Below are 26,135 nucleotides of genomic sequence, written 5' to 3' on the forward strand. Positions count from 1 at the left end.
AGCCCTTCTAACTCAAATCTTAGGCAACAGCATTTTCTGCCTCATTTTCTGAGTTTGTGCCATCAATCTTATTTCTTAAATGTTTTCCTCCTCTGCATATTCTTCTCACAACATTGAGGCATGGTATTTCCTAAATATCTCTGTGTTTGGAACAAGTCTTTGCGTGCACCCACACATTCTGATGCAATGCCCCTTCCCTAAAGTCCTGTCCTTCTCATCATTCATTCTTCCCTCATTTCCTCCCTGCTTTATTCTCTCTTTCCATCTTTCATCTTCTATAGTTCTCTTTTTTTCTTTTCCTTTTACTGCTATGCCACATCATACTTCATCAACAAAAACTACATTAACAACTCTCAAGACGGGAGACAGGCAGGTGATGGATGAAGTAGCTTTAGGCTGTGGACTCTGAACAGAGCATTCATCCAGGTTCCAGTAAAGTCTCAAGAGTGCTCTTTTATTCAGTTATTACACAAGTTGGATGTACAGAGAAGCATAAATGAATGTGTGATTTTGAATTAAATGTGTCTGTATCTTCCATAAGGAAATTATGAATGATGCTTTGGAAATGCATTTTGTCCCACTAGTGCCATCTCCGGTGAAAGATATTGGTATTTCAGCAAAAACTAATTCACTCCTGATTTCGTGGTCCCATGGCTCTGGGAACGTGGAAAGATACCAGCTGATGCTAATGGATAAAAGGATCCTAGTTCATGGCAGTGTGGTGGATAGACACGCTACTTCCTACACTTTTCACAGCCTGACGCCAGGCCACCTGTACAACCTCACCATCGTGACCGAGGCTGCAGGGCTACAGAGCTACAGATGGACACCAGCCAGGACCAGTAAGTCTCCCTAGCTAGCTGAACAAGAATTCAGATCAATAAGACTTATTAAATCATTTGAATAATGGTTATATAGGACAAATTGAAATTCATATGTTATAGAGGGCCTTAATATATGTCCACTTTTCTACTTAGAGAAAGAGGGATTCCCTTTCATTGTAAAGTTTAGGCCAGCCCTTTGCAACACTCTGAAGGAGCAAAGTTAATCACTGATACAGTCTCAGCTTCTCTTTCTGAATGCCCATCTCCTTGGTAAGGGTTCCTACTTCCTTCTCTTAAACAGGCATCCTCTGCCTTGTGACATCACCCACAATGAAGTAGGATTACTTCCCTCGGTGCTATTCAAAGACCACTCCCGTGAAACAGCCATTTCCAACCCCCTCTATCCATACAGTGTGTCCTGAGACCCACTACTACAGGAGCTGTTCTCACAGCTTACCGTGGCCAGATAGACTAGTCTGCACCAAGTTTTAATGAATAATTCATGGACACATTCGTTCATTCATTCAGTATTTGTTGAGTGCATACCGTATGCTAGGCATTGTGGATATAACAACGTCCCGGAGAGACAAAGTCTTTGCCCCAGGGTGCTTACATTCTAGTGGATTCTCACTTCTGGTGGGTCTAATGTGTTAATAAATCCCTTCTCTTGGTAAGCTATCTAATTTTAGGAGAAACTCTAAAATATATAGTGCCTTAGAAATTACTCTAATGGGGAGAGTTCTGGAACTATAGGAGGTTGGTGGGAAAGATATTTGGGGACACCTGTACATTTACATAACTTTCATATCACACCTCAAAGATGTATAGACATTCCCAACAAAACTGTACCATATGTGTTAAGAAGTATTTATGTATATCAAAAGCAAATTACAATTCTGACTGGCCTATGCAAATCAGTGTGCTATGCTGATTGTTTTAATGAAACGTTGCCAATTTATATTATGCTGTTAGTGAGGCCCAAAATTACAGCACAGACAGAAGGTTGAAAAAATGTTCACCAAAGTGTCTCTCCTTTGTCATGATTTTCCTTTGATGTAATAACGACACAACTCTTCAGCTTTAACTTTATCATGATTTAATATGAAAAATAAGGTACTTTTGCACACAGAATTTTGTGATGGCCGATCAATTGGGCAATGTGTTATTGTGTGCTCACCATTATTAAACACATAAAGGCAAGAAGAAATCAGGCGGATGACAGACTTCTTTGAGCGCTCCACTTAAAGAATTTCGGAACTGGCAGAGACCATTTTGGGTCTTTTGATGAATCCCTCATTTGCCAGTAAGGACTCCTGTGCTCAGTGAGATGGACAGAGCTGCCCAGGTCTGGGCCGGAACCAGGCTCCTGACTGTCAAGTTTGTGCTCTTTCCACTAGCCGGACAGTCCTTCTTTGGTTTTGCAGCATTATTTTTGCCATGTGAAGTTGTTGTTTTCACCTGAGCACAGAGTGTGGCTTGTAGGGATTAAAATACAGGTCAGAATTTCGCCACAAGACTGGTAAGACATCCTGAGTTAGTCTCTTTTCCTTTCTTCCCACTTAGCCCCCATGGCAGTCTCAAATCTGAGGGTGGCAAATGATGGCACTTCGACCTCTCTGAAAGTCAAGTGGCAAAGACCTTCTGGAAATGTGGATTCCTACAACATTACCCTGTCTCACCAAGGCACCATCAAGGAATCCAGAATGTTAGCACCTCAGGTTACTGAAACCCAATTTAAAGACTTAACCCCTGGACGACTTTATCAAGTTACCATCAGCTGTGTCTCTGGTGAACTGTCTGCTCAGAAGGCAGCAGTGGGCAGAACAGGTGAGTCTCCAGAGTATTCCTCCGTTGCCCAAATCACTCTCTGGTCCGTCTTAGGATAGGACAAAATAAGTGAGAAGAGACTGCTTTCCCTACCTGGGAAGCACGGTCTACATGACTGAGGGTGTCTGGGCCAGGGTCCCACGTACAGAGTAAAGCAGAGGGTTCCCTCCTTCATCTGAGTTATTTAAGCAAAAGTGTTTAGATTGATTCTCGAGTGATCCCGGGACTGGCTCTGCCCTGTGATCTTTCATGTCACATCGCTTAAGTAGCATAAATGCACTCACATTGGTACTAATGAATAGAACATTTCTGATCAGCTCTTATGTGAGGGCCAGTGAGTACTTAACCAAGATTTCCATAAATTATTTTATTAACTTATGTCACCAAACATTTATCCTGTGGCTTCTATGTATAAATTACTGTACAATGAGCTCTGGGAGTTGTTAAAATGGCAGAGTTCAGCAGTCTACATCCTTTGGCCAAATGTGGCCTGTGACCTGTTTTTGTATAGACCCAAGCAAAGAGTGGTTTTACATTTTTAAAGGATTTTTAAAAAATAAAAAGAAAATGAAAGAAAAATATGAGACAGAGACCGTATGTGACCCACAAATCCTGTAATATTTGCTTTGCTGACCCTTGCTTTTAAGGAAGTTACATTTTAATCACACAAATGTAGACTATACACACACAAAATACAAATAGTTCATTTTAATAATGGTAATTGTGTTGATATTTCCATGTGTCAGGCCCTGACTAAACACTGTACACCATGATTTTGTTTAGTTCTCACAGCAAAACCACGAGAGAGGTCCTGTTATTATCACAATTTTACAGATAATTCGGAGATGTCAAATAACTTGTCCATGGTCGTCCAGCCAGTAAGTGGTGGGGCTGAAGGTTAAACCAGGCGGTCTGATTCCGAGTCCACCGTCTGTGCTATTAGAGATCCCCAATAAGAGCCATATGATCAGAAAGAAAAGAGAACAAAATTCTCTTTCAGAAGATCAGCGAAGACTTCCTGGAGGAAATGGCCTTTAACTGGGACCTAAAAAAACGTGAAGGTCTTGGCAGGTGAAAAGGGAAAAGAGGGACAGGCATCTGAGGTGGAAGGAATAATATCAGCAAAGGCGCCAAGCCAGAAGAGCCAGGAGACTTACAGGCCCGCAGAACGTGCGACCGGAGGCCAGCGTTCAAGAGTGGGGAAAGGGGGGGCAGTAGTCAGAGTTAAGACTGGAAGGATATAGGGTCTGATTTTGGAAAGCCACAAATGCCATGCCAAGGGCTTGATGTTTTATTCTGTAGCTAATGGAGAAACCTTGAATGTTTTGGAGCAAAGGAATAATAAGATCGGAGCTATACTGCAAGAGGAATCTCTTCAGTTAGAAAAGAAAGAGGGGAATGTTCCATGACCACAACATCCAGAGTCTCTTCCAAAGTTGTCACCATCATTAGAAGCAACATCAGTATTGTCTCTAGGGCTGGTATGCGATCAATAAAACACAGCACTCATATCGCTAGGTTATCAACAATGTTACAGAAGATCGCATTACTGATATATTACGGAAATGATTTTAGCGTGCATTTCTTGAGTGTCAAATGTCTCCAAAATGAGGAAAGAACACTCATTTGCAGTTCCCAAACATCAGGAGGGGTAGAAATGTTTTGAATTGCAGCTATCAGGTCTCTTATCTGCTGTTGCTGTGAAAGGTGAGTGAGTATCCTTACTTTCAGTTTTTAGTGTCTCCTTTTCACATCATCTCACCGTTTAGTTCCAGAGAAAGTTGGGAACCTGGAGGCGAACAGCAATGGTTCTCTGAGGTCCCTAGTGGTGAGTTGGTCACCCCCTGCTGGAGACTGGGAGCAGTATCGTATCCTGCTCTTCAATGATTCTTCAGTTCTCCTCAACGTCACCGTGGGAAAGCAGGAAACGCACTATGCCCTAGATGCCGTGGGGCTCACACCGGGAAGACAGTACGAGGTGGAAGTCACCGTTGAGAGTGGAAATCTGAAGAATTCTAAGCGCTGCCATGGCAGAACAGGTGAGCAAATATCAAGGTGTTAATGACTGATGACACCTTAATTTCGTGTCTCTCCCAGGGACCCAGGGAACCGTCAGTGTCATCCCCCAGTGTTCCCTGAATTTGAGATATTGTAGACTTGCAGACTGAAGTAGGTTTGTAATGTTTAATTTTGTCAAATTAGAACATTAAAAATCACTTCCACTAGTAACTCCATTATTTTATAAATGAAAGGCATTTTTTAAACACCAAAAGAATGGGAAGGAAACAATCCGAGAATCTTTCCATCAAGAGTAGGTAGTTGACGGCCTTTGCTGGTGCTCAAGCTAGAGAAGCACTGCCTTGACCTGACGTTGACTGGTGGGGGAACTGCGGGTACCAAGGAGGTTATGCAAGTGGAGAGGCATCTCTCCAGGTGTTAGGGAGGGGGCGCATGAGCGTGCTGAGACGTGGTTTGGGATTCTGGGGTCACCACTATACCGTAATTCCCTGGGCAAGTCACAGCCTCTCTGAGTCTGTTTCCTCAGCTTTCAAGTAAGAGAGTTGCCCTGCTGAGCTCAGCATGTCTATGAAAATCCCCGTGACAGGGAATACTCCATACTTGGAGTGAAATTCAAACATCTTCTCTCTTAGTCTTGCCTGATAATAAGGAAATAACTACATTAACTCAACGTTCTTCCTAAAAGCAAGTCAACAAAAAGGAAGATGCCTCCTCAGCTTGCCAACTGTCTTCCAGTAATCTCTTCGTTTTCCAAATATTCATACTCATCGGATGATGATCAGACTTTAAGCTTAAAACAAGCCACTTTCAGAATTTCACAGAACAAGCATCTGAGTCCTCTGTAGCGTTTCATCACTCACCTCAGATGACCTGGGAACACAGTGGAGGGCAGTAGGGCTCTCAGCATCTCGACATAAGTCTCCGGACAACTTTTCTTAAACTGTATCCCTAGGGGAGTAAGGCAAGTTCAAGAAGGCTTTGATCTAAATAGTCCAATTCTTTTCTATATACTCTGTTGAAGAAGGAAGATAGAGATTAGGGATTCAATTAGAATGGAATTATAGAACATTTCTCTGATGCAAAAATCACAATATAATTTTACATACTTAATTCTTGCATACTTTGGTTTCCCTGCTGTTTGTGGGACCAACGCTTTGCTCTTAACAATGTCTCCTAGAAATTGTAATACTAAAACCTTTTAAAGAAATGGAAGCAATTTCAATTCTTTGGATAATGGAGTCCTTAAATCAGATACTGTTGTTACTCTTCCTTTCATGAACACATCAGTGACCCCTCCTCAGAAACGAAGGGAAGAAGCAGTTGGTCTTTCCAAGCTATGGGGGTACCAGATGCTCCTAACTCCACCTAAATACTCAAGCGTGGACCTTTCCCTGTGGTTTCTGTGTTTGGTGGATGGCAAGATTGAATTAAATGTTTTTGTATCATAGAATTCATATGAAGAGATAAACACTCATAAAGTAATATGTGGTCAAAATTAAATGACCCGGTAAAGTATTTTCCAGTAGCATTGTTTTGAATTCTTATTTCTGGTTATGTTACATGAACAAAGTTTTTGGTGATTAGCTTTTTGTTCTTAATGCTCATGAGCGTTCAGAAAAGACATGCTAGGCTCCCGTGGATGGTGGAGAACAGCTCTCTACAGAGCACTTGAGTGTACCTGCATTGATCAGTGACCCAAGTCTCCCTTGTTTTCTCCTCAGTCCCCCTGGCTGTCCACCAGCTTCGTGTCAAGCATGCCAATGAAACCTCCCTGAGTGTCACGTGGCAGACCCCTGCAGCAGAATGGGAGAAATACATCATTTCACTCGCTGACAGAGACCTTTTACTCATCCACAAGTCGCTCCCCAGAGATGCCCAAGAATTCACTTTTAGTGACCTGGTGCCTGGGCGAAAATACGTAGCTACAGTCACCAGTATTAGTGGGGACTTAAAAAATTCATCTTCAACAAAAGGAAGAACAGGTAATTTTTTTATAAATTTTAGGCTTTAAAAGTATCCTGTCTGCTGAATTGTTCAACATTCAACTTGTAAATGTTCATTAAGTGCCTATTACGCTCTGGCCATTGTTTAATGGATCCTTCCTATTGTTCGTTTTCTGTTTTACTAATTTTAGCTCTTGTCTTTATTAGTACCTTTGTTTTACTTTGTTTGGGTTTATTTTGGTAAAATTGAAACAGAACAGAGAACAACTTTTCCAAGGAGTTTTGCTACAAAGGAGAGCAGAGAAATAGGGCAGCATCTGAAAGAGGAAGTATATTGGAAAGGAGGATTATTTTTTAAGGATAGAAGAAATACCGGCATGTTTTGTGTTGATAGGAATGTTCTGGAAGAGAGAGGAATGGTGATGATGTAAAGAGAGAGGGAAGGATTGCTTCAGTCATTCTGTGAGTAAGCAGAGGGCTTGGGATCTAGAGCAAAATGAAGGCATTGTCTTTAGAAAGGTGCATAAGTGCTGTAACTTTAGGGCCAGCTGGAAAGAGAGAACATATAGGTGCAGACACCAGTGATGGATGGATGTGGTGGTGGGCAGTTATCTTTCAATAACTCTCATTTTCTCAATGAAATAGGAAGCAAGGTCATCATCAAAGACTCCCCTTTCCAATTTATATACTATTGTTGCCCTGTGTTTTATTTCTCTCTCCTTTTTTAATCCCACAAGAAATATAATTATTGTTTTATACAGTCGATGTATCTTTGGATTGGCCCAGCAATTTACCACTTTGTTCTCCTCTTTCCTTCCTGTATCTCAGAAGTTCCATCTGGGATGACTTTCCTCCACCCTGGAGAACATTCTTCAAATTTCTTTACTGAGCGAGTTTAGAGACAAACTCTCTACACTTTCATTTTTCTGGGTATGTCTTTATATGGCTCTCAGTCTTGAAAGGTATTTTCCCTGGGTTACAATTCTATGTTGGAAGTTATTTTCTCTCAGCACATTGAAGATATTATTCTCGTCTTTCTGGCATTTATTGTTGCTGTTGAAAAGTTGGCTGTCAGCCTAATTTTTATTTCTCTGTGGGTGATCTGTTTGTATGACTGCTTCTAAGGTCTCCCGTCTGCCCTTGGTGATCTGTTGTCTCGAAGTGATGCTCTCGGTGTAGACTTCTTTTTGTTTGCCCTGCTTGAGATTGTTGAGATTTCTGTGCTTGCACATTAGTACCTTTCATCAATCCCGGAAATTCTCAGCCATTAACTCTCTAATATTGGCTCTTGGCTTTTCTCCATTCCCTGTCTCTTCTGGTATCTGGTATTCTAGAATATATTTATTTCATATTTTCCATGAATTTGCTCTCTGGGCTGTAGTCTGGATAATTTCCTCAGTTCTTTGTTTTAGTTCATTAATTCTTTATTTGGTTCTGGCTAATCTACTTTTAAATCGACCCATTGAGTTTTAAATTTTAATCATTATGCTCTTCACTTTTGAACATTCTCCGTGGTTCTCTTCCAACTCTGTTTTGTGCCCTGCCGCTCTTTAGTCATATTCCCATTCCCCTGCTCTGTTGCCATAAGCAAGCTGACCACTTTTATTTTACATTCTGTGTCTGATCATTACAAATCTGAAATCCTTGGGAGTTCAGTCCTGTTGTCTATTGAGTCTACTGCCTTTTGCTCATGGTGCAGTACATCTTTAAATGTTTGTGCTTTTTACTGTAAACTCATATATTTTGGAATTTTGTTCTGTGGGATTTCTTTGAGGCCATGTTTAAAGGTGAGTTTCAGAGAGAATTTTGTTTTCATTTGATTCTTTCATGTGCACAAGACGACTATCAACCCGGACTCTTTTAATCTAAATTGTCAGCTTGAGGTTTTTGATCATCAGGTTTTAGGAATTTGGGTTGCACACTCACTGAAGCCGCTTTGAGCTTATGAATCCTCCATGGAAAGTGTTTCTTCTCCACCTGGTGCTGTGGAGGCTGAGGTGATGTGGGGAGTAGAGAGGGCACGTTTATTCGCTCACACTTGGGTGGAACCTTTCAGGATCCAATGTTATGCAGGGTCACCTATGAGGCTCCTCAGCCTGGGAAAGCCCTACCCTTTACCTCCTGTCTCACAGATCCTGCAAACCTACAACATCAAAGCTTAAGTTTGAGAGATGCCCTTAAGATGAGTCTGCTTCAGTGATGGAATTACCTCTCTATCACTTACTTTTGGGTCTCTGAGAATTCCTTACATTCTTGACAACTCAATCATACATTTACATTTTTATATTTCATCCAACACATGTAGTTGTGTTTACTGGGGGGACTTTCTTGGCATGTAGCCCACCATACTGCCAGAAGTGGAAATCTGAGGCATTCTTTAAGACCTAAGCTCATTTTCATCATCCCATCACTCAGATTGCAGGGTCGTATGGTAAGTGTATGCTTAACTTTGTAGAAACTACCAGACTGGTTTCCAGAGTGGTTGTGAATTTTGCTTTTGCACCAGCAGTGTGTGAGACTTCCAGTTCCTCCGTATCCTCAGCAGCACTTGGTATTGTCAGATTTTTTTCTTTAATTTCATAAGTGTGTAAGTAGTATTTCACGTGGTTTTAATTTGTCTTTCCCTAATGACTAATGGTTTTGAGCATCTTTTCATATGCTTATTTACCATCTATTATCTTCTTTGGGGAAGAATATATTTTCAAACATTTTGCCCATTTTTTAATAGAGTTGTTTGTTTCTTATCCTTGAGTTTTGAGAATTCTTTATTCCAGATATAAGTTCTTTGTCAGAAATGTGTGTTGCAATGTTTTCTCCCAGTCTGCGGCTTGTCTTTTCATTAATTTGTTAGTGTGTCTCATAGAAAATAAGTTTTTAATTTTAATATCAATTTATCATTTTTTCTTTCATGCATCATGCTTTGGTGTCATATCTAAGAAATCTTTGCCTAACACAAGGTCACAGAGATTTTCTCCCAGAAATTTTGTAGTTTTAGGTTTTAAATTTAGATGTATAATCCATTTTGAGTTCATTTTTACATATGTGTGCGATATGAGTCAGGACTTATTTCTTTGCAAATGGCCATTTAATAATTTCAGCCCTATTTGTTGAAAGGACTATCCTTTCTCCACTGAATTGCCCTTGCATCTCTGTAAAAAATCGGTTGACTGGGCATGTTTTGATCTGTTTCTAGACTCTCAGTTCTGTTCCATCCATCTATGGTCTATCCTTTCACCAGCACCGCGCTGTCCTCATTGCTGTGGTTTTCTAGTAAGTCTTGAAATCAGATGATCTTAGTCCTCCCACTTTTTCTTCTTTTTCAAAATTGTTTTGGCGTATTGATTCCTTTGCTTTCCATATGAAATTTGGAATTAGAATTGAATCTTCTGTACCATGTATAGTAATATCTTTTAATAAAAATGTTTGTATCTTAATCCAAAAGTCAACAAATCCTGAGAAGGGTTGTACCAAGGTTTCAATCCCTTTGATTATCCTAGTTCAGGGAAGAGGCACAAAGAAGATGTGTGCTGATCAAGTGCCAACTTAAAGATCTGTGTAAAAGATTTGTTAATGGGAAGGTTAGAAATCACAGTAATTGCTAATCAGGAAAAGGGCACGGGCTCACAAGTCAGACAGGTTCAGGCTTTGGACCCCAGGTTGACTGTTTGTTGGCATCGTGATATAGGCTAAGTTACTTACACTTTATGATCTTCAGTTTCTTCTTCAGTAAAGACAATAAGGAAATCAACTTTATAGAGTTTTGAATGAGTATCAAATAATATAATCTCTATAAAGCATAGAGCCCATAATTGGCACACAGTGGGCACTCAGTAGTTATTATTATTATTATATAATATAACATATTATTGTAGTATTTTCATGAAATAGTAATAGTCCTCTCCAGAAGGTGCCAGTAAAGAATCAGCCAGTTTTCTAGACTGCAGCCTAATCGTCAGGTTGCAGAGATTTCCCAGTACCACCCATAACAACCATGGCTCAGGTTGTCACGTGGCTTTGAGTCCCCACAGGGTGGGAACAGATAAAATCACGTTAAGTAAGCAGTCTTCAAAAATAGCAGTCTTTCATTATTTAAAATTTAAAATCAAAACTACTTAATAGGCATGTATCTCATCCTTGCATCTGAAATAATTTTGATTCCCGTATAAGTAGCTTTTCCAGAATGGTAGAGTCTCTATGGGGAGTCGTTCTCCACTTGCCACAGGAAATAGAGCAGACAGTCTATAGCAAAATATATATATATCCTAGCATTTTCAAGACTGTCTCCATTTTTGACTCATTTCTGTTACACTTCCTTAGGGTGACACTTGGTCATCTGTTTTTTCTTCTCTCTGTCCACTGTGTCTTAGTGCCTGCCCAAGTGACTGGTTTGCATGTGGCCAACCAAGGGACAATCAGCAGTCTATTTACTAACTGGACCAGGGCGCTGGGAGACATAGAGTTCTACCAAGTCCTACTGATCCATGAAAACGTGGTCATCAAAAACGAAAGTGTCTCCAGTGAGACCAGCAAATACAGCTTCCACTCCCTCAAGCCGGGCAGCCTCTACTCCGTGGTGGTCACCACAGTAAGCGGAGGGATCTCTTCCCGACAGGTGGTCGTGGAGGGGAGGACAGGTAAGACGACTGTCTGGGACCTACAGAGTCTGAGCACATGGAGCCTCCAGAGTGTGTCCTAGAATTTTTAAAACATCCTAACAACAGACCCATCTCTGACCTTCCTAAAGGCCACATTTCAATACCATCCAGATGGTACATGTTGCTCTCCCAGGAATGGAACTCAGAGGACGGGTGAGAGCCTAGAGAAACTGTCTGTGATGATGTGATGGTCATTCGATGCCTATGCTCATCCTCTCATTCAGCTGATTTCCTGTTCATGTCAGGTTAAGGTAAACAAGTAATGAGATTTTTTTTTTTTAAATCTTCTACTCCTTTTCATATTCTTGGTTTCAAGACATAGAAAGGAAATGATTTCCAACTCCTATGGTCAAAAGTTATGTTAATAAAATTCCCAGATCATGTATATTTTCATAAGCAACATTAAACAAGTGTTCTCTGCCATCTCAGGGATGTTCCTCGACCCTAACGGGCTCACAGTCAAATAGGGCAGAGAGCTGAGTAAGCAAACACGTCATATGTACATATTTCCTACATGACACAGAGAAAGAATGTACACAAACAATATAAAATGTATGTTCCAGCTTCTTAGGCAGAAAAAATGTTAAATAAATCTAATAGAAACTTTGATAATTGTTAGTGAACTCAGCATCAGCTCGGTGGCTTTGCCTACTTAGTTTCATAGGATTATGATAAGCTGGATTTCAGGCTCCCCCTGTATCTCCAATGCTCAGATTCTGAGTATCAGCTGCAGGTTTCAAAGCTGTGTCCTTTTCCAAGATCATGAATCTCGTCTACTTCATGAACCCACGGAACGTTGACTTCATTAACTCTCCCAGAAGAGTGACTAAGTCATTGAAAAGATATTCCACAGTCTTGGTGAAAACTCACTGAGGAACGCCCATTTCTGTCATCCTGTGGTGGCTGACTCTAATGCCCATCTTTCCTCCTGGTACCTTCTTTCTCCTCTCTCAGTGGTTCATGACACCACCCATCAGTGTAGCATAATTGGGAGTCGGGGACTGAAAAGCTTCATTTGGGAATCAAGAAACTGAGGTTCTGGTCCTAGCTCTGCCATTAACTTATTTCTCTAAGCCTCCGTCTTCTAATCCATCCCCAGTAATCACCCCGACACTGGGTGTCGGAGTGCGGAAGGAGAAATAACAAGAAAGTTGAGGGGGCTTTGAGAAGAACTTGCATCCACTTCCTAGTCGGTTGCAGTGGGGTTAGTCAGATAGACTGACTGATTTCCTGCTCACACAACTGTGCAATGTGGGTATTCCGGACTGGACAGCTCTGTTGGTTGGTTCTTCTCCAAGCAGTAATTCGAGGATCCAGGCTCCTACCATCTGTGGTTCTTCCTTCCTCTGGGTGCTCAGAGGTCTCTCCATTTCTCCAGAGAGTGGAAGTTGGGGGCGGGGGGCAGTGGCGATTACCAGTCCTAGAAGTAAGCACCACCCACATTCCACTGTCAGGAACATAGTCATATGGCCACACTAACTGTGGGAGAGGCTGAGAAATCCAGTCTAGCTGCGTGTCCCAGAGGAAAAGGAAATGGATTGGTGAGCAACGAGCCAGACTCTGTCACACAGGTTAATTCCCATTTCAAATACCACAGGGCTGTCCAACTTCTTGTGATAGAGTAAAACAGTTTGGTATCTGACATGACTTGAAGTCAGTGGACTTGTAATTTTTATACTGAATTTTAATTGTAATAAAGGTATCAGTATTTGACCCACATTATGTAAGAGAAGCACACAAAAAAGAGACAAGAAGTTCTTTGAAGAATGATCATAAAGTTTTGAGGAAAGGGCAAAATATGGATAAATATAAGCATGAGTTATTTTATTCAAACACATTAAGAGTGCAGACATTATCATTAGAAGGGAGAAAAATGGAGTACAACTGCAGAAACACAGTAACTAGAGATTTTGAAAGATGCCCAGATTAGTAAATTTTGTACACAGTAGATTGTAAAAAATTCAATGGCTAAAGCCTTGATAATCATTACCATCTACTCAAATTGCTGAAATATTGGTCAATGCTGAAATAATTTTGAAAAGTTTTCTCATTCACTTATATTTCCACCAAGTTGAAACACATACATAAACTCTCCCAGCCCAGATAAGGTGGCAACATATTTAAAATTAAAGGTATCAGATATGCATAACAAATCTAATTCTAACCTGAGAAAATGCTCATTCTAAAGGAAAACAAAAAAATTTTATATCTATTTTTTCTTAAAGGTGAATTTATATTTTTGGCAAAACTTTTGATAATTGTATCTTTTTCTAATAAAATGTTAGTAGTTGCAAATATTTCTAGCAGTTTTGAAAAACAAGCATAATTCTTTGAAGAGCAACCAAGGGATGTACAGATAGTTAGAAGGATGGAGGAAGACGGAAGGAAGGAAAGAAAAGATCAATACATAAATATTATGGCTAAAAGTCCAACTTTATATCTGGGAAATGTCCATATACATGGAACAACATCAGCAGAATTTTTCAGTAGGGTGCTGTTTATAATTTTTGGTGATGGGTAAGTGTTTGTAAGCGTGAAGAAGACTTTGGGGCTTAAATCACAATGTCAGAGTACAATAGATTAGAAGGATTCTCAGGGGTCTGCTAGGCAAATCCCATTCGTTATGTGTGATGCACTGATATTGACAATTGTATGAAAATGTTTAGCTGAAGATAATCAACTAATGTAGTGCAGTTCATCTGTCCTATAGGGCTTTATTCTGATGTTCACTGGTGGCAGGACTATTTACTGTGCACTTATTTCTGATACATGGTGCAACTATTACTCAAATCCACAATGATGAATTTGCAGACTCTGCTTCTAGCCAGGGAGCTCGTTGAAGGCATCCACGTCTTTTCCATTGCTGTGTACTTGGCAAATAGCAGGTTCTCAGTAAATGTTTGTGGCATCCCAATTGAAATAAGCAAGTGATTGAGGTCGGCATCAGACAGCCCCTTATCACAACAGCTTTCTCTGCCCAGTGGGTCCAATTTCCAGACTTGTTCCTTCCAGGAGAGGTGTTTAGGTTTATTTCTTGCCGCTAGAGGGCAGGAAATACTTTGCCAAGAGAAAACAACCCCTCCAGTTGTGTTTTATTAGACTCCCCAGGAATGAATAACTTCATCACGAGAAGATGGAACTGTCCTAGAGTCCAAGCCCTTTAGAAAAGCCACCACGTCCTTCACGTCTCCCCTCAGACATCTTTGTCTTGTTGATGAGTTTGGTTCGAGCTGATTCCTTTGTATGGTATAACATTCGTTCCCTTTCCCACAGAGGGAACTCCTGACACCCTCACATAAAATGCCTCCACTTAAAATACTTTTCAAACAGCAACGCCATAAAGATGCAGTAGCAGCATCCTTGTGTTTATGATGCCTCCACAAGGCCTCCTGCCTCTTTCTTTTGGGTAGCCTCCTGACGCGAGAGCACTCAGCTTCCGGAAGCTAAAGGGAAACCCTCACACTCCCCGTGACCTCCTGGGCGATCCTGAGTCCTCACTGTTTGAGCTGACCATGGTAGAAGACTCAGACTTCTGATTGCGGTCTTCTTTTTAAATTTCCCCCCTTTTTAACCACAGTCCCCTCGAGTGTGAGTGGAGTGACGGTGAACAACTCTGGCCGTAATGACTACCTCAGCGTTTCCTGGTTACCGGCTTCAGGAGATGTGGACAGCTACGTGGTGACCCTCTCCCACGACAGCAGGGTGGTCCAGTCCCTCATTATTGCCAAGTCTGTCAGCGAATGCTCCTTCAGCTCCCTCACCCCCGGCCGCCTCTACAACGTGACCATAACCACAAGGAGCGGCATGTATGAAAGTCATGCCTTCAGCCAAGAGCGGACAGGTGAGGCCATGGAGGGTACAGGCGCCATACCAACCAGCTCCATGTGGCAGGGCATCATAAGTCTGCACCGGCTCTGATCATAGGGGTGGGCATCGTAGATCTGCACCAACTCTGATGATAGGGGCGGGCATCATAGATCTGCACCAACTCTGATGACAGGGGCAGGCATCATAGATCTGCACCAACTCTGATGATAGGGGCAGGCATCATAGATCTGCACCAACCCTAATGATAGGGGCGGGCATCATAGATCTGCCCCAACTCTGATGATAGGGGCGGGCATCATAGATCTGCACCAACTCTGATGATAGGGGCCAGGCATTGTAGGTCTGCACCAACTCTGATGATAGGAGTGGGCATCATAGATCTGCACCAACTCTGATGATGGGGGCAGGCATCATAGATCTGCACCAACCCTAATGATAGGGGCAGGCATCATAGGTTTGCACCAACTCTGATGATCTGCACCAACTCTGATGATAGGGGCCGGGCATCGTAGGTCTACACCAACTCTGATGATAGGGGTGGGCATCGTAGGTCTGCACCAACTCTGATGATAGGGCGGGGCATCGTAGGTCTGCACCAACTCTGATGATAGGGGCAGGCATCGTAGGTCTGCACCAACTCTGATGATAGGGGCGGGGCATCGTAGGTCTGCACCAACTCTGATGATAGGGGTGGGCATCGTAGGTCTGCACCAACTCTGATGATAGGGGCGGGGCATCGTAGGTCTGCACCAACTCTGATGATGGGATTAAAGGCGACTGTATCACGGAATTGTTACATTGTCTTCATATTTTACCCAAGAAACTCCTTATGTGAGCACATGTTACCCTTAGACTGAGATAAACACCACTTTCATTGCTGGAATTCCTAGTATATTCAAACATGGTAACAATGTTTCTGTCTCAGGAATGCTTTTTGCTTGCTAGCCCCTGGTTTTACATTTGTTAAGTAACTTAATCCTTAAAACTCCTTGTTGAGGTGGTGGTTGTAATTATTCCCATTTTACAGATCAGGACACCAAGGTTCAGAGAGGTTAAGTAACTTGTAAACAGCCAGTCTGTCTCAGATCCTGGGTTTGAACCCAGTTCTGAATGACTCCAGAGCCTACAAAGTTCTCTGCTGAAGTCCTTCCCAAAAGGTCTGTGGATCAAGACCACTGTTCATCCCTTGTCACACGAGGTGAAATGTGAACCTTTAGGGTCCTGGGACTAGGGAGCAAAATCTTAGCAAAGGTGATGAATGCTGGATCTTCCATGTGCCGGAAAGAACGGAATTTAGACATTTAGCATTTTCCCAAATGCTTATGCTTGCTAGAGTTTACATCTGAGATTTCTGCTTCAGGTTGACATGAGCATTTTGTCAAACCTTTCCTCTGAGCTATAGGTTGATATTTGCATTTAAACATGTCAGTTTTTCCATGAGGATCTGGGACAACTGACATCACCCTATAACCCAGCACAGAGCCTCGTAGGCACCCAATAGATGTCTGATGGATAAAAGAATCATCAGAAATCACCCAGATCAGGGTTTTCCCCCCATGCTCCATGGTAGACTTCAGGAACTTGTGCTTGAAGTTGCTGGGGAAAAGAAGGTGTGTGTGCATTTCCTCGAGGAGAGAGTGCCTGGCTTTATCAGATTCTCATAGTTTCTGTGACCTGAAAAACGTTAAGAACCACTGATTTACGTTGTTACAGCATGCTGGCATTGAAAGTGCCTGTAGATGGTCTCATCCTGTCTCCTTTGAAGATAAAGTCCCAGAGAGAAACTGTGGCTTGTCCTGGTCACACGGCTGACCAGCAGTGAGCTCAGCCTGGCTGTTACATCATGTCCCGAGAGTACTAGTCAGGGATAGAAAGAGATTCCCTACCCCTGAACGATTTAAAGTCTGATTATATACTGGTAGTCACAATAATGACTTAGATCTGAAAAGCAGATTTCCATTTATGAAGCAGGCTTATGTCAGAGTCTTATGTTGATCAACTTGGAGGCTAAAAATAGCCAGAAATTAAAGGATGTGTCATCTGACCCCTAACCACTTGCTTTCCCTCGGCGTCAGTTCATGGATGCCTCCTGTCCACGTGACCTTCATACTGCAAGGCCGTGTGCTAAGATGGTTTTTAAGTCAAGAAAAGTTACTATTTACTTACGGCGCCCTGTGGCTTTCCACCAGCATGAACTGGATTTTGTGCCTGGCTGATGGAGGCGAACCATTGCCCGACAGACTCATTTACTGGAGAGTCGAGTCAGGGGGATTGTCTTGTTGATCTGGCCAATTGTCTCACTGCCCTTCTCCTTTTCGGAGGCTCTTGTTCTATTTTTGGGTGAAAATGTCAATACAAGTGTCACATCATCTCACTGTGCAGCAAGGCAAGTCTCACAAGTTACCTCCTGTTCCTCCTGGAGGGCCCCTGACCGACGAGCGTGGTGCTCAGCGGTTTCTTCCTGTAAAACTTACTTTGCCTTCAGTAACTTGCCTGGATCATTGACTTCCTTAGCCCATGCAACATCTTCAGAATTTCCTTCCCTTAACTCTGAGATGACTGACTTCCAGCAGCCCTGTACTTGGTTTGCGTAAATATCTTGAAGAAACCATACCTGTCTTGGCTCCGTGTCCGTGGTGAGAGGCATCCCGATACGAAACTAACAAGCAGACTCAGGCCAACACAGGGTCACAGGGCGACTGGTAGGTGTGAGAAGCGTCGTGAAACTGCGGCTTAGATGCCAAAATACTGACTTCTCTGTGTCATTTCATGCTTTGCGGGAAAGTAGAAGAGAAGACTTGGACACAGGCTTTGTCCAATTGAGTGACTGACTGATTGACCAACTGACTAGGAGAAAAACGATAGGTACACAGAATTGTTTCTATAGTTATTGGAGGGAACTTCAGGTACACAAAATTGAATTAATCATAATTCTTGCATCAGGAAACCATGCGTCAATGGCCACTTTTACTTATTTTTAGGCTTTTAATTTAATTTAGGCATTTAATTAATAATTTTATCAATTTAAATAATAATTTTATTTAAATATTAATTTAAATAATGGTTTAATTAAAATAATAATTTTAGTATTTATTTATTATTATTGATAAATTATTTATTAATAATTTTTAATAGTTTAATATATACATGAGAAACCACTACCCAAAATGAAAGCTAAGACTTGACAACAATCTCTGTGTAATCAAGTGGTTCCCACTGCACTAATCCTTCCCAAGGTAACCATCATCTCAACTCCTATTTTCAACTCTCTCTTGCTTCCATCTTGCATAGTTTTATTATTTATATAGCCCTAAAATTATGGATTTTTAAATTTTTAGTTGTTTTAACATTATGAAAAATGTTATTTTAGGCAGTACGTAATCTTTAGGACTTAGTTTTTCACTTAATATTATATTGATAAGATTCATTCATATTTTTTGTTTTGATGTTAAAAGCAAGAAATCTATATTTTTGTGTTTTAAGAAGAAATTAATTGTGACTGCTATATCATATTTCACTGTGTATATGTACCAGTTCATTCATACAATCTCCTGTGAATGGGCATCCTCTCTCACACTTGGTCTTATCAGGTTTTTAAATTTTGCCAATCAAATGGATATAAAACAGAATTTTGCTGTGGTCTTGACTTGCATTTCCTTCATCACCAAGGATGTTGGACGTCTTCATGTATTTATTACGTGTTTCCTCTTCTTCCATTTTTCTTTTGGATTGTTTATACTCTTCTTGGTAACTTTTTATCACATCTTAAGTCTCCAAGGTATGTTGGAATTATTAATGTCATCACTATCATTCATATTAATCATCGGTTATCATGTTTAATGTTCTATCTTATACATGACATTTTGTGTAGGCAAACAACAGGATTAGAATTAATTCATCAGGTTCTGTTAAAAGATCCATTTAATCACTCCAAGTAGTGTAACAATCTTTCTCCCCCAGAAATTTGTGACTGAAGATCTAAGATTTTTCTTTTAAATGCACACAATAAAAATCTGCTCGCTTTCCTTTATCGTCCCGGGTTGTCATCTGTGATCAATTGCTCACTCAGAATCACTAAGTCTTAGCTGTTCTCTGTTCTCTTTTCAGTGCCCGACAAGGTCCAGGGAGTTAGCATTAGCAACTCAGCCAGGAGTGACTATCTAAAGGTGTCCTGGGTGCACGCCGCTGGGGACTTTGATCACTACGAAGTCACCATTAAAAACAAAAACAATTTCGTTCAAACCAAGAGCATCCCCAAGTCTGAAAACGAGTGTGTGTTTGTTAAGCTAGTCCCTGGACGTCTGTACAGTGTCACTGTCAGCACAAGAAGTGGACAATATGAGGCCAGCGAGCAGGGGAACGGGAGAACAAGTAAGTGGAAAGAGGCAAAATCTGGTGGTTGGTTGGCACTCGAAGGTCACAAAAGTAAATAATTTATCTGAGCCTCGAATCTGAGTAAATTACATTCCCACGAGCCTCACTTGGAGCCAGCCTCATGGCCAAGCCATGGCCTGTATGACAGACTGTTTATTGGTAGAAAAAAGAAAGCCTAATGGGGGAGAAGCCCAGTGTCCCATTTTTATTCCCTGTCCCCTTGCATTGTGGCATTTACAGTTCTAGACTTCTTAGCATATCTAATGATTGAGATCATAACTCATTTTATAATTATGTTCTACCAACACTTAGCATATAAGATTTATGTCAGGAAAAAGATCACAAGTTTAATGGTTGCTTCCAATTTTTCTTGTTTAATTATGCATGAAACACTTCAAGCGGTTTATTTGCGGGAGGGAGATGTTGGCTGGTTCCTTGAACATGATTCATAAATTACCGTGCAGGTAAACTCTGTTCAGTCACTTTCCTCAGAGTCGTCTTATATTCCTCCTTAGTCCCGGAGCCCGTTATGGATCTCACCCTGCGGAATCGGAGCACTGAGGATCTGCAGGTGACCTGGTCACGAGCCAACGGGGACGTCGACCAGTATGAGATCCAGCTTCTCTTCAATGACATGAAAGTATTTCCTCCTTTTCACCTTGTAAATACTGCAACTGAGTATCGATTCACCTCCCTGACCCCAGGGCGCCAGTATAAAATTCTTGTCTTGACCATCAGTGGAGACGTGCAGCGGTCAGCCTTCATTGAGGGCTTCACAGGTAATTTGAAACACGGCTCTTGAACCTGACTAGATGCAGCGGTGTAGTCAGCATGCTGCATAGCCAGGAGTTTTGACCGAGGATTTGGAGGGTAAAAGGGGATGGCAAGAAGGGAGAAGGTTATCTTGACAGTGACAACGATGTTTTCCAAGCTGCATTAACAAAAGTGAAGTATGATATAGGAGAAGGAAAAAAAGCTTTCTGAGAAGTGGTACTGAATTGATGTGACTAGCTGGTGCCTGTAAGGCACACAGATTAAGTAGAAGTAACTCTGTTGGCTGGGTATTCCTTCTCTGGAACTCTCTTAGGAGTGTTGCTAAAATAGTTAACATTCATTGACAGTTTGCCATGAACCAGGCCCACAGCAAAGTACTTTACATGTACGTTTTGTTCAATCCTACATGTGTATATATATCATGTATGTATGGCATATGTTCGTGTATATAGATCTCACAGCTCTCTGGGCTGGTTCCTATTATTATCATGACCACCTTTCTGATGAGGAAACTGAAACTACAGAGGTTAAGTAATCCAGCTATAGTCCCACAGCTAGTCAATGAGAAAAGTCCAAGGCCTGGATCACGGTAACCTAACCAGCCCTTGCTGTATCCTTCGTTTCTACTCCCTGGACTTGATGTCCCTCCAGACTTCCCCCTTCCACCCCAGTTCAGGCAGAAAGGTCAGAGAAAAATGGTAAATTGATACCAATTTTTTTGCATGCATTCTTTCAATAGACGCCAAAACATAAGAAGCACAAAAACTTTGGTTGAAAATTTCCACAGTTCATTCTTTAAGTGATGGTTTTTAAATTTATTTTCTTTTTTAGTTCCTAGCACTGTCAAAAATATTCACGTTTCTCCCAATGGGGCCACAGACAGCCTGACGGTGAAGTGGACCCCTGGCGGGGGAGATGTTGACTCCTACACGGTGTCAGTGTTCAGGCAGAGTCAGCAGGTTGAGTCTCAGACCGTCCCCAAGCACGTCTCTGAGCACACGTTCCACCGGCTGGAGGCAGGGGAGCAGTACCAGGTGGTGGTCGCCTCGGTCAGCGGGTCCCTGAGGAACCAGGTGGACTCGCTCGGACGGACAGGTGAGCATCGCCTGGAGAGGGCCAGTCGTTCTCCATTGCGGGCTTAGCTCTTCACAAACCGAAAATATCCAAATTCAAAACCGCCTGAATTTGTACAATTCAATGTGGGTTCAAGAGCCTTTCTCATAGTTTTTCTTCACATTTTTCTTTCTTAATAGAGATTTTTAAAATAAATGAAAGGTAATTTGAAACCAAAGTATTTGAATAGATTTTTATTCAAATTTTACCCTTTGCTAGAGGGTATAAACATTTTAACAAGCAGACTTTAACTATGCATTTTTCAAAATTTCACTCCTTTCTCAAAATTCTTTTTTTAAGAAAACAAAAGTACACAGCTGTGCCATCTATTTGCCTGTGATAACTAAAGAACAAGTAACAAATGAATTAATAATGTATCTGTTTATTTATATCAATATCACTATTATTTTAAATTACTTTTAAAACAAGAATAAGCGATAAGCACCTGCTGCTATATGTCGGGAATTTAAAATTCTCTCTAGTCACACTAGAGGTCATTCTCTCCATCTTACAGACAAGGAGAGTAGGGCTCATTTTATGAACCATTATCAAGGATTCATGTAACAAGAGCCAGAGCTGTAGTTGAAATCTAGGTCTGCTTCTCTGAACCTCATGCTCTCTCTTCTGTGGCACCATGTGTATTGGATGTCTTCCCTTCTCAGGGCCACCTCTGTGGCTGAGGGGCCTGGGCTTCTAGACCGTGTCCTGCCATGCACTTCTATTTCACGTACGTGTATCTCCAACCACATGCCAACTACTATGTTAGAAAATAGATTCAGCAGCAAGATAGACCCCTAACCTCAAGCAGCTTATAATCTCGTGAAGGAGACAGAGACAGTGCAACATAATATGTACGAAAATAAAGGTTGTTACAAGATGTCATAGGAGCAAACAGGAGGAGTCAGGGAGGGCTTCCAGGAGGAAGTAACATTTAAACAGACACTGAGGAGTCATCCTGGGGAAGCGTGTGTTCACTTGGCTCCAGCAGAAAAAGCAAAGGCCTAGAGGTGAGAGGAAGCCTGGCACACTTGAGGGCCTAACAGGATCTCGTGTGCTGGAATAAAGCGAGTGAGCCACGTGGCCCAGCAAGTAGAGGGACCCGGTCGTGCAGGGCCTGTGCGCCTGGTCGAGGTGTTCAGGATCACAGAGGGCCGTTAGAGGGCCGTCAGCACTGGCGTGCGCTGAGAGTGTGCCAGATCCAGTGTGCGGGTGGAAACAGTGGCAGGTGAGGGGCAAGGGGCAGTCTAGAGACTTGCCATATGCACACGAGAGATGGCGTTGTCCTGGGTTGTGGCAGCAGAGAGGACAGAAGTGGAGAGATTTGAGAGATGTGAGATTTAGGAGACAGAATTATGACTCACGTTGGATTATATGCAGAAAGGAGAGAGTGACAGCCCAGTTTGTGACTTGAACCAAGAGAAGGAGACAGAGGACGCTAAAGGGGTCACCAGGGAGAGGAGGAGTCCAGTGGGAGCCAGTGTCTGCAGAGCATCCAGGGAAAAATGTCGTTTGCAAAAACAGAAACGAGATCTGAACCGGAAGTTTAAGTTTGGGAGTTGTCACCACTCAGGTAGCAGTTCAGACCGCAGGAGTGGATGAGATCTCAGGAGATTACGTAGAAGGAGAAAAAACGTGAGCCTAGGACAGAAAGTATTATTAACAAATAACACAGTTTTGCCTTTCACATCAGGAGCCACAGCGCAAACACTTGATGCACCACGGCTTAGGTCAAGGTTTGAAGCCTAGACTTGATTTAACCCTGGGAATAAAAGTCTGTATGAGCGACATAGTTCAGTCACCCAAACTACCTCGGCTTTCCAGATACATAAATACACATCACTCTACATACATATCAGTGTCGCTGTCACTAATTCTTCCACTTGTTTGACTTCAAGAGCCTCTCTAAATTCAGAGAGAAAATGGAGAATCAAAGCAGTTATGCAGATAATTCCTGCCAAGAAATACTTTCTCCTCAGGGCACTGGGAGTAGTGATGCAGCAGATCAAGCTGGGGCCGCGTCTTGTGAATGCAGTCGAGTTAGGAGAGTTTTCTCAGTTGGTCACTTGACCCGAAGTGATGGAACCTGCTTCTCTTCTGTCTCTGCAGTCCCAGCTTCCGTCCAGGGAGTAACTGCAGACAATGCCTACAGCAGCCACTCCTTAATGGTAAGTTGGCAGGAAGCTGTGGGCGTGGCAGAAAGATATGACATCCTGCTTCTCACTGAAAACGGGATCCTTCTGAGCAACACATCAGAGCCAGCCACCACAAAGCAGCACAAATTTGAAGACCTAACACCAGGAAAGAAATACAAGATACAGATCCTAACCGTGAGTGGAGGCCTCTTCAGCAAGGGAGCCCAGGCTGAAGGCCGCACAGGTAACTCACACAGCTGCTGTTTGTACGAGTGTCTCCCTGTCTGCTATCCTGCAGAACTGTAGCATCAGAGGGATTAAGTGACCCTGGGAGAGGATACGTATTTCCTGACACAGTAGTAACTTTCACCAGGATTTACCACTTCTAGGTCAGCCGCCTGCTCACACAGCCTGCAGCCCACCACACTCCAGCTCAGAGTTTTCACCAACACTGACTCTGTTGGTTTCCCGTTGCTGCCATAATAAATTACCACAAACTTTGCAGCTTAAAACAACACAGACTTATTATCTTACAGTTCCAGAGGTCAGAATCTGAAATGGGTCTTATGGGGCTAAAATGAAGGTGTCAAGAGAGAGCAGGGCTGTGTTTCTTCTGGAGACTTTCTGGGGAGAATCCATTTCTTGCCCTTTTCAGCTTCTAGAGCCCACTCACATTCCCTGGGTCATGGCCCCCTTCCCGCAATGGCACCACTCCCACCTCTGCCCGTCACCTATCACCTTCTCTGCTCGTCTGCCTCCCTCTTCCATCTTTTAAAGACTTGTGATTACAGTGGTCACCACCTGGATAACCCAGGATGACCTCTCATCTCCAGATCCCTAACTTAACCGCATCTGCAAAGTCTCTTTCACCACATAAGGTAACATGCATAGGTTCTGTGTATCAGGACATGGACGTCTTTGGGGGCAGTTATTCAGACAACACTGGTCTGATAGATTACTTATTTATTAAGTATCTACATTTGAATGGGGGTGATGGTGATTGGGACATAAAGATGAATTAGGCTTCTTGTCCTGGAAGAGCTGACTGACTCATGGGAGAAACAGACACGTGGACAAGAAGTGGCAGTCATTGTGATAAGAGTTGTGTGTAAGAGGAATGTCCAACATCAGGGGAGCATGGAGGTCGGGTGGAAGGGGGAAGTCTTCATAAAAGTGACATTCAGTACTGTCACCAAGGATGAAGCAGTTCTCCAGGTGGAGAGAAGGTGGGACACCCCGTGCAGACAGACCATCCTTTGCCAAGACAGGGCCATGGAGAAGGAGCAGTGAGAAGTCGTGGGTGGCTGGAGTGTGTGCTCCTGAGGGAGGGGGGAGTCTGGAAGGGCAGACTGGGGCCAGATTAGAGAGTGCCTGGCCTGCCTTCCTCAGGAGTGTATTTCTCATCTTGTAAGCAGTGAGGGGCCAATGAAAGCCAGCGAGTGAATGTTTTGTAATAAAAATACCTTAAGAAAGATAAGTCGGATGGCAGCGGGGGATGGATTGAGTGGAGGAGACCGGAGGTGGGAGATGTTCATCGATTCCCTTGGATTGAGCACCTGCTATCTAAATGCTGGATCACAGAGCGAGGAAAACAAAGCCTCGTGGGCAGGCAGCTTATGTTCTAGCAGGGGAGAAAGGCCATGAAGGAGAGCAACAAGCAGAAAATCTTAAGCAGGTTAGGTGGTAATAAACACTGACGAGAACCTCACAGCAGGGAAGTGGGGCAGCCGTTGTGGGAGGCTCACAGTGTTAGGCAGCACAGTCCTCAAAGGTTTTGTTGAGAAGTGACACTTGAGTTACAATCTGAAAAGGTAGAAAGAGGGTCGTGCAGATGTTTGGGAAGACGGTCCCCCAGCAGAGCAAACAGACCCTGAGGCGGGAGTGTGTCTGGCCTGTTGGAGGAACAGCGAAGAGGCCGCCTCTCGGGGCAGAGTGAGGACGGGAGCGGAGGGATATGGTCAGAGAGGTGACGGGGTCACAGGTGATGCAGGTGCAGATGTGATGAGCTGGAGAGCTGCGCCAGCGCGGGCCTGATGAGGAGCAGTGATGCTGTCAGGAACTGTCTCCGCCCTGGATGAGACGGCACTTGGTGGCTGAGGGGAGCATAGAGAGAGGAACAGAAGATTCCGGAGCTTCTACCTGGGCAGTCAGTAGAAGACGATGCCAGTCATTGAGACGAGAGAAGCAGGAGGAGGGAGTGTCAGGGGAAGTTTTCAGGGTTCAGTTCTGTACTGAGTCTGAGATGCCCGAGCGGCTTGCAGAGAGAGGTGATCACAGAAATTGAAAATATGGGCCTGAGCTCAGAAAGGTGGCCTGGACATAAAGATTTGGACAAAAATCCTAGTTAAATCCATGTCGTAGTCTGTTCAGGCTGCTATAGCAAAAATACTATAAACTGGAGAACTTAAACAACAAGCATTTATTTCTCACAGTTCTGGAGGCTGGAAGTCCAGGATCAAGGCGCCGGTAGATTCTGTGTCCGGTGAGGGCCCGCCTTCTGGTTCATGGACGGCGCCCTCTTGCTGGGTCCTCACATGGCGGAAGGATGACTCTCTGGGGCCTCTTTTTAGGGCACTAATCCCATTCACGAGGGCTCCACTCTCATGACCAATGGCTCTGCCTCCTAACACCATCACCTGGGGGGTT

The 26,135-nt window shown here is 42.9% G+C and overlaps 1 protein-coding gene across 2 annotated transcripts in view; it reads left to right on the forward strand.

Moving 5' to 3' along the window:
• The window catches only part of PTPRB (protein tyrosine phosphatase receptor type B), a 106,612-nt gene that overhangs the window by 40,997 nt on the left and 39,480 nt on the right, over window positions 1–26,135 (forward strand). For both annotated transcript variants that reach the window (XM_058557631.1, XM_058557630.1), the window contains 10 exons: window positions 585–842; window positions 2,388–2,651; window positions 4,421–4,690; window positions 6,392–6,652; window positions 10,981–11,247; window positions 14,846–15,109; window positions 19,204–19,467; window positions 19,986–20,249; window positions 21,076–21,339; window positions 23,464–23,733. In XM_058557631.1, the coding sequence (XP_058413614.1) occupies window positions 585–842; window positions 2,388–2,651; window positions 4,421–4,690; window positions 6,392–6,652; window positions 10,981–11,247; window positions 14,846–15,109; window positions 19,204–19,467; window positions 19,986–20,249; window positions 21,076–21,339; window positions 23,464–23,733 (2,646 nt within the window). The remainder of the gene's footprint in view (window positions 1–584; window positions 843–2,387; window positions 2,652–4,420; window positions 4,691–6,391; window positions 6,653–10,980; window positions 11,248–14,845; window positions 15,110–19,203; window positions 19,468–19,985; window positions 20,250–21,075; window positions 21,340–23,463; window positions 23,734–26,135) is intronic.

This window comes from Diceros bicornis, chromosome 17 (genome assembly GCF_020826845.1).
Source record: "Diceros bicornis minor isolate mBicDic1 chromosome 17, mDicBic1.mat.cur, whole genome shotgun sequence".
NCBI classification, from domain to species: Eukaryota; Metazoa; Chordata; class Mammalia; order Perissodactyla; family Rhinocerotidae; genus Diceros; species Diceros bicornis.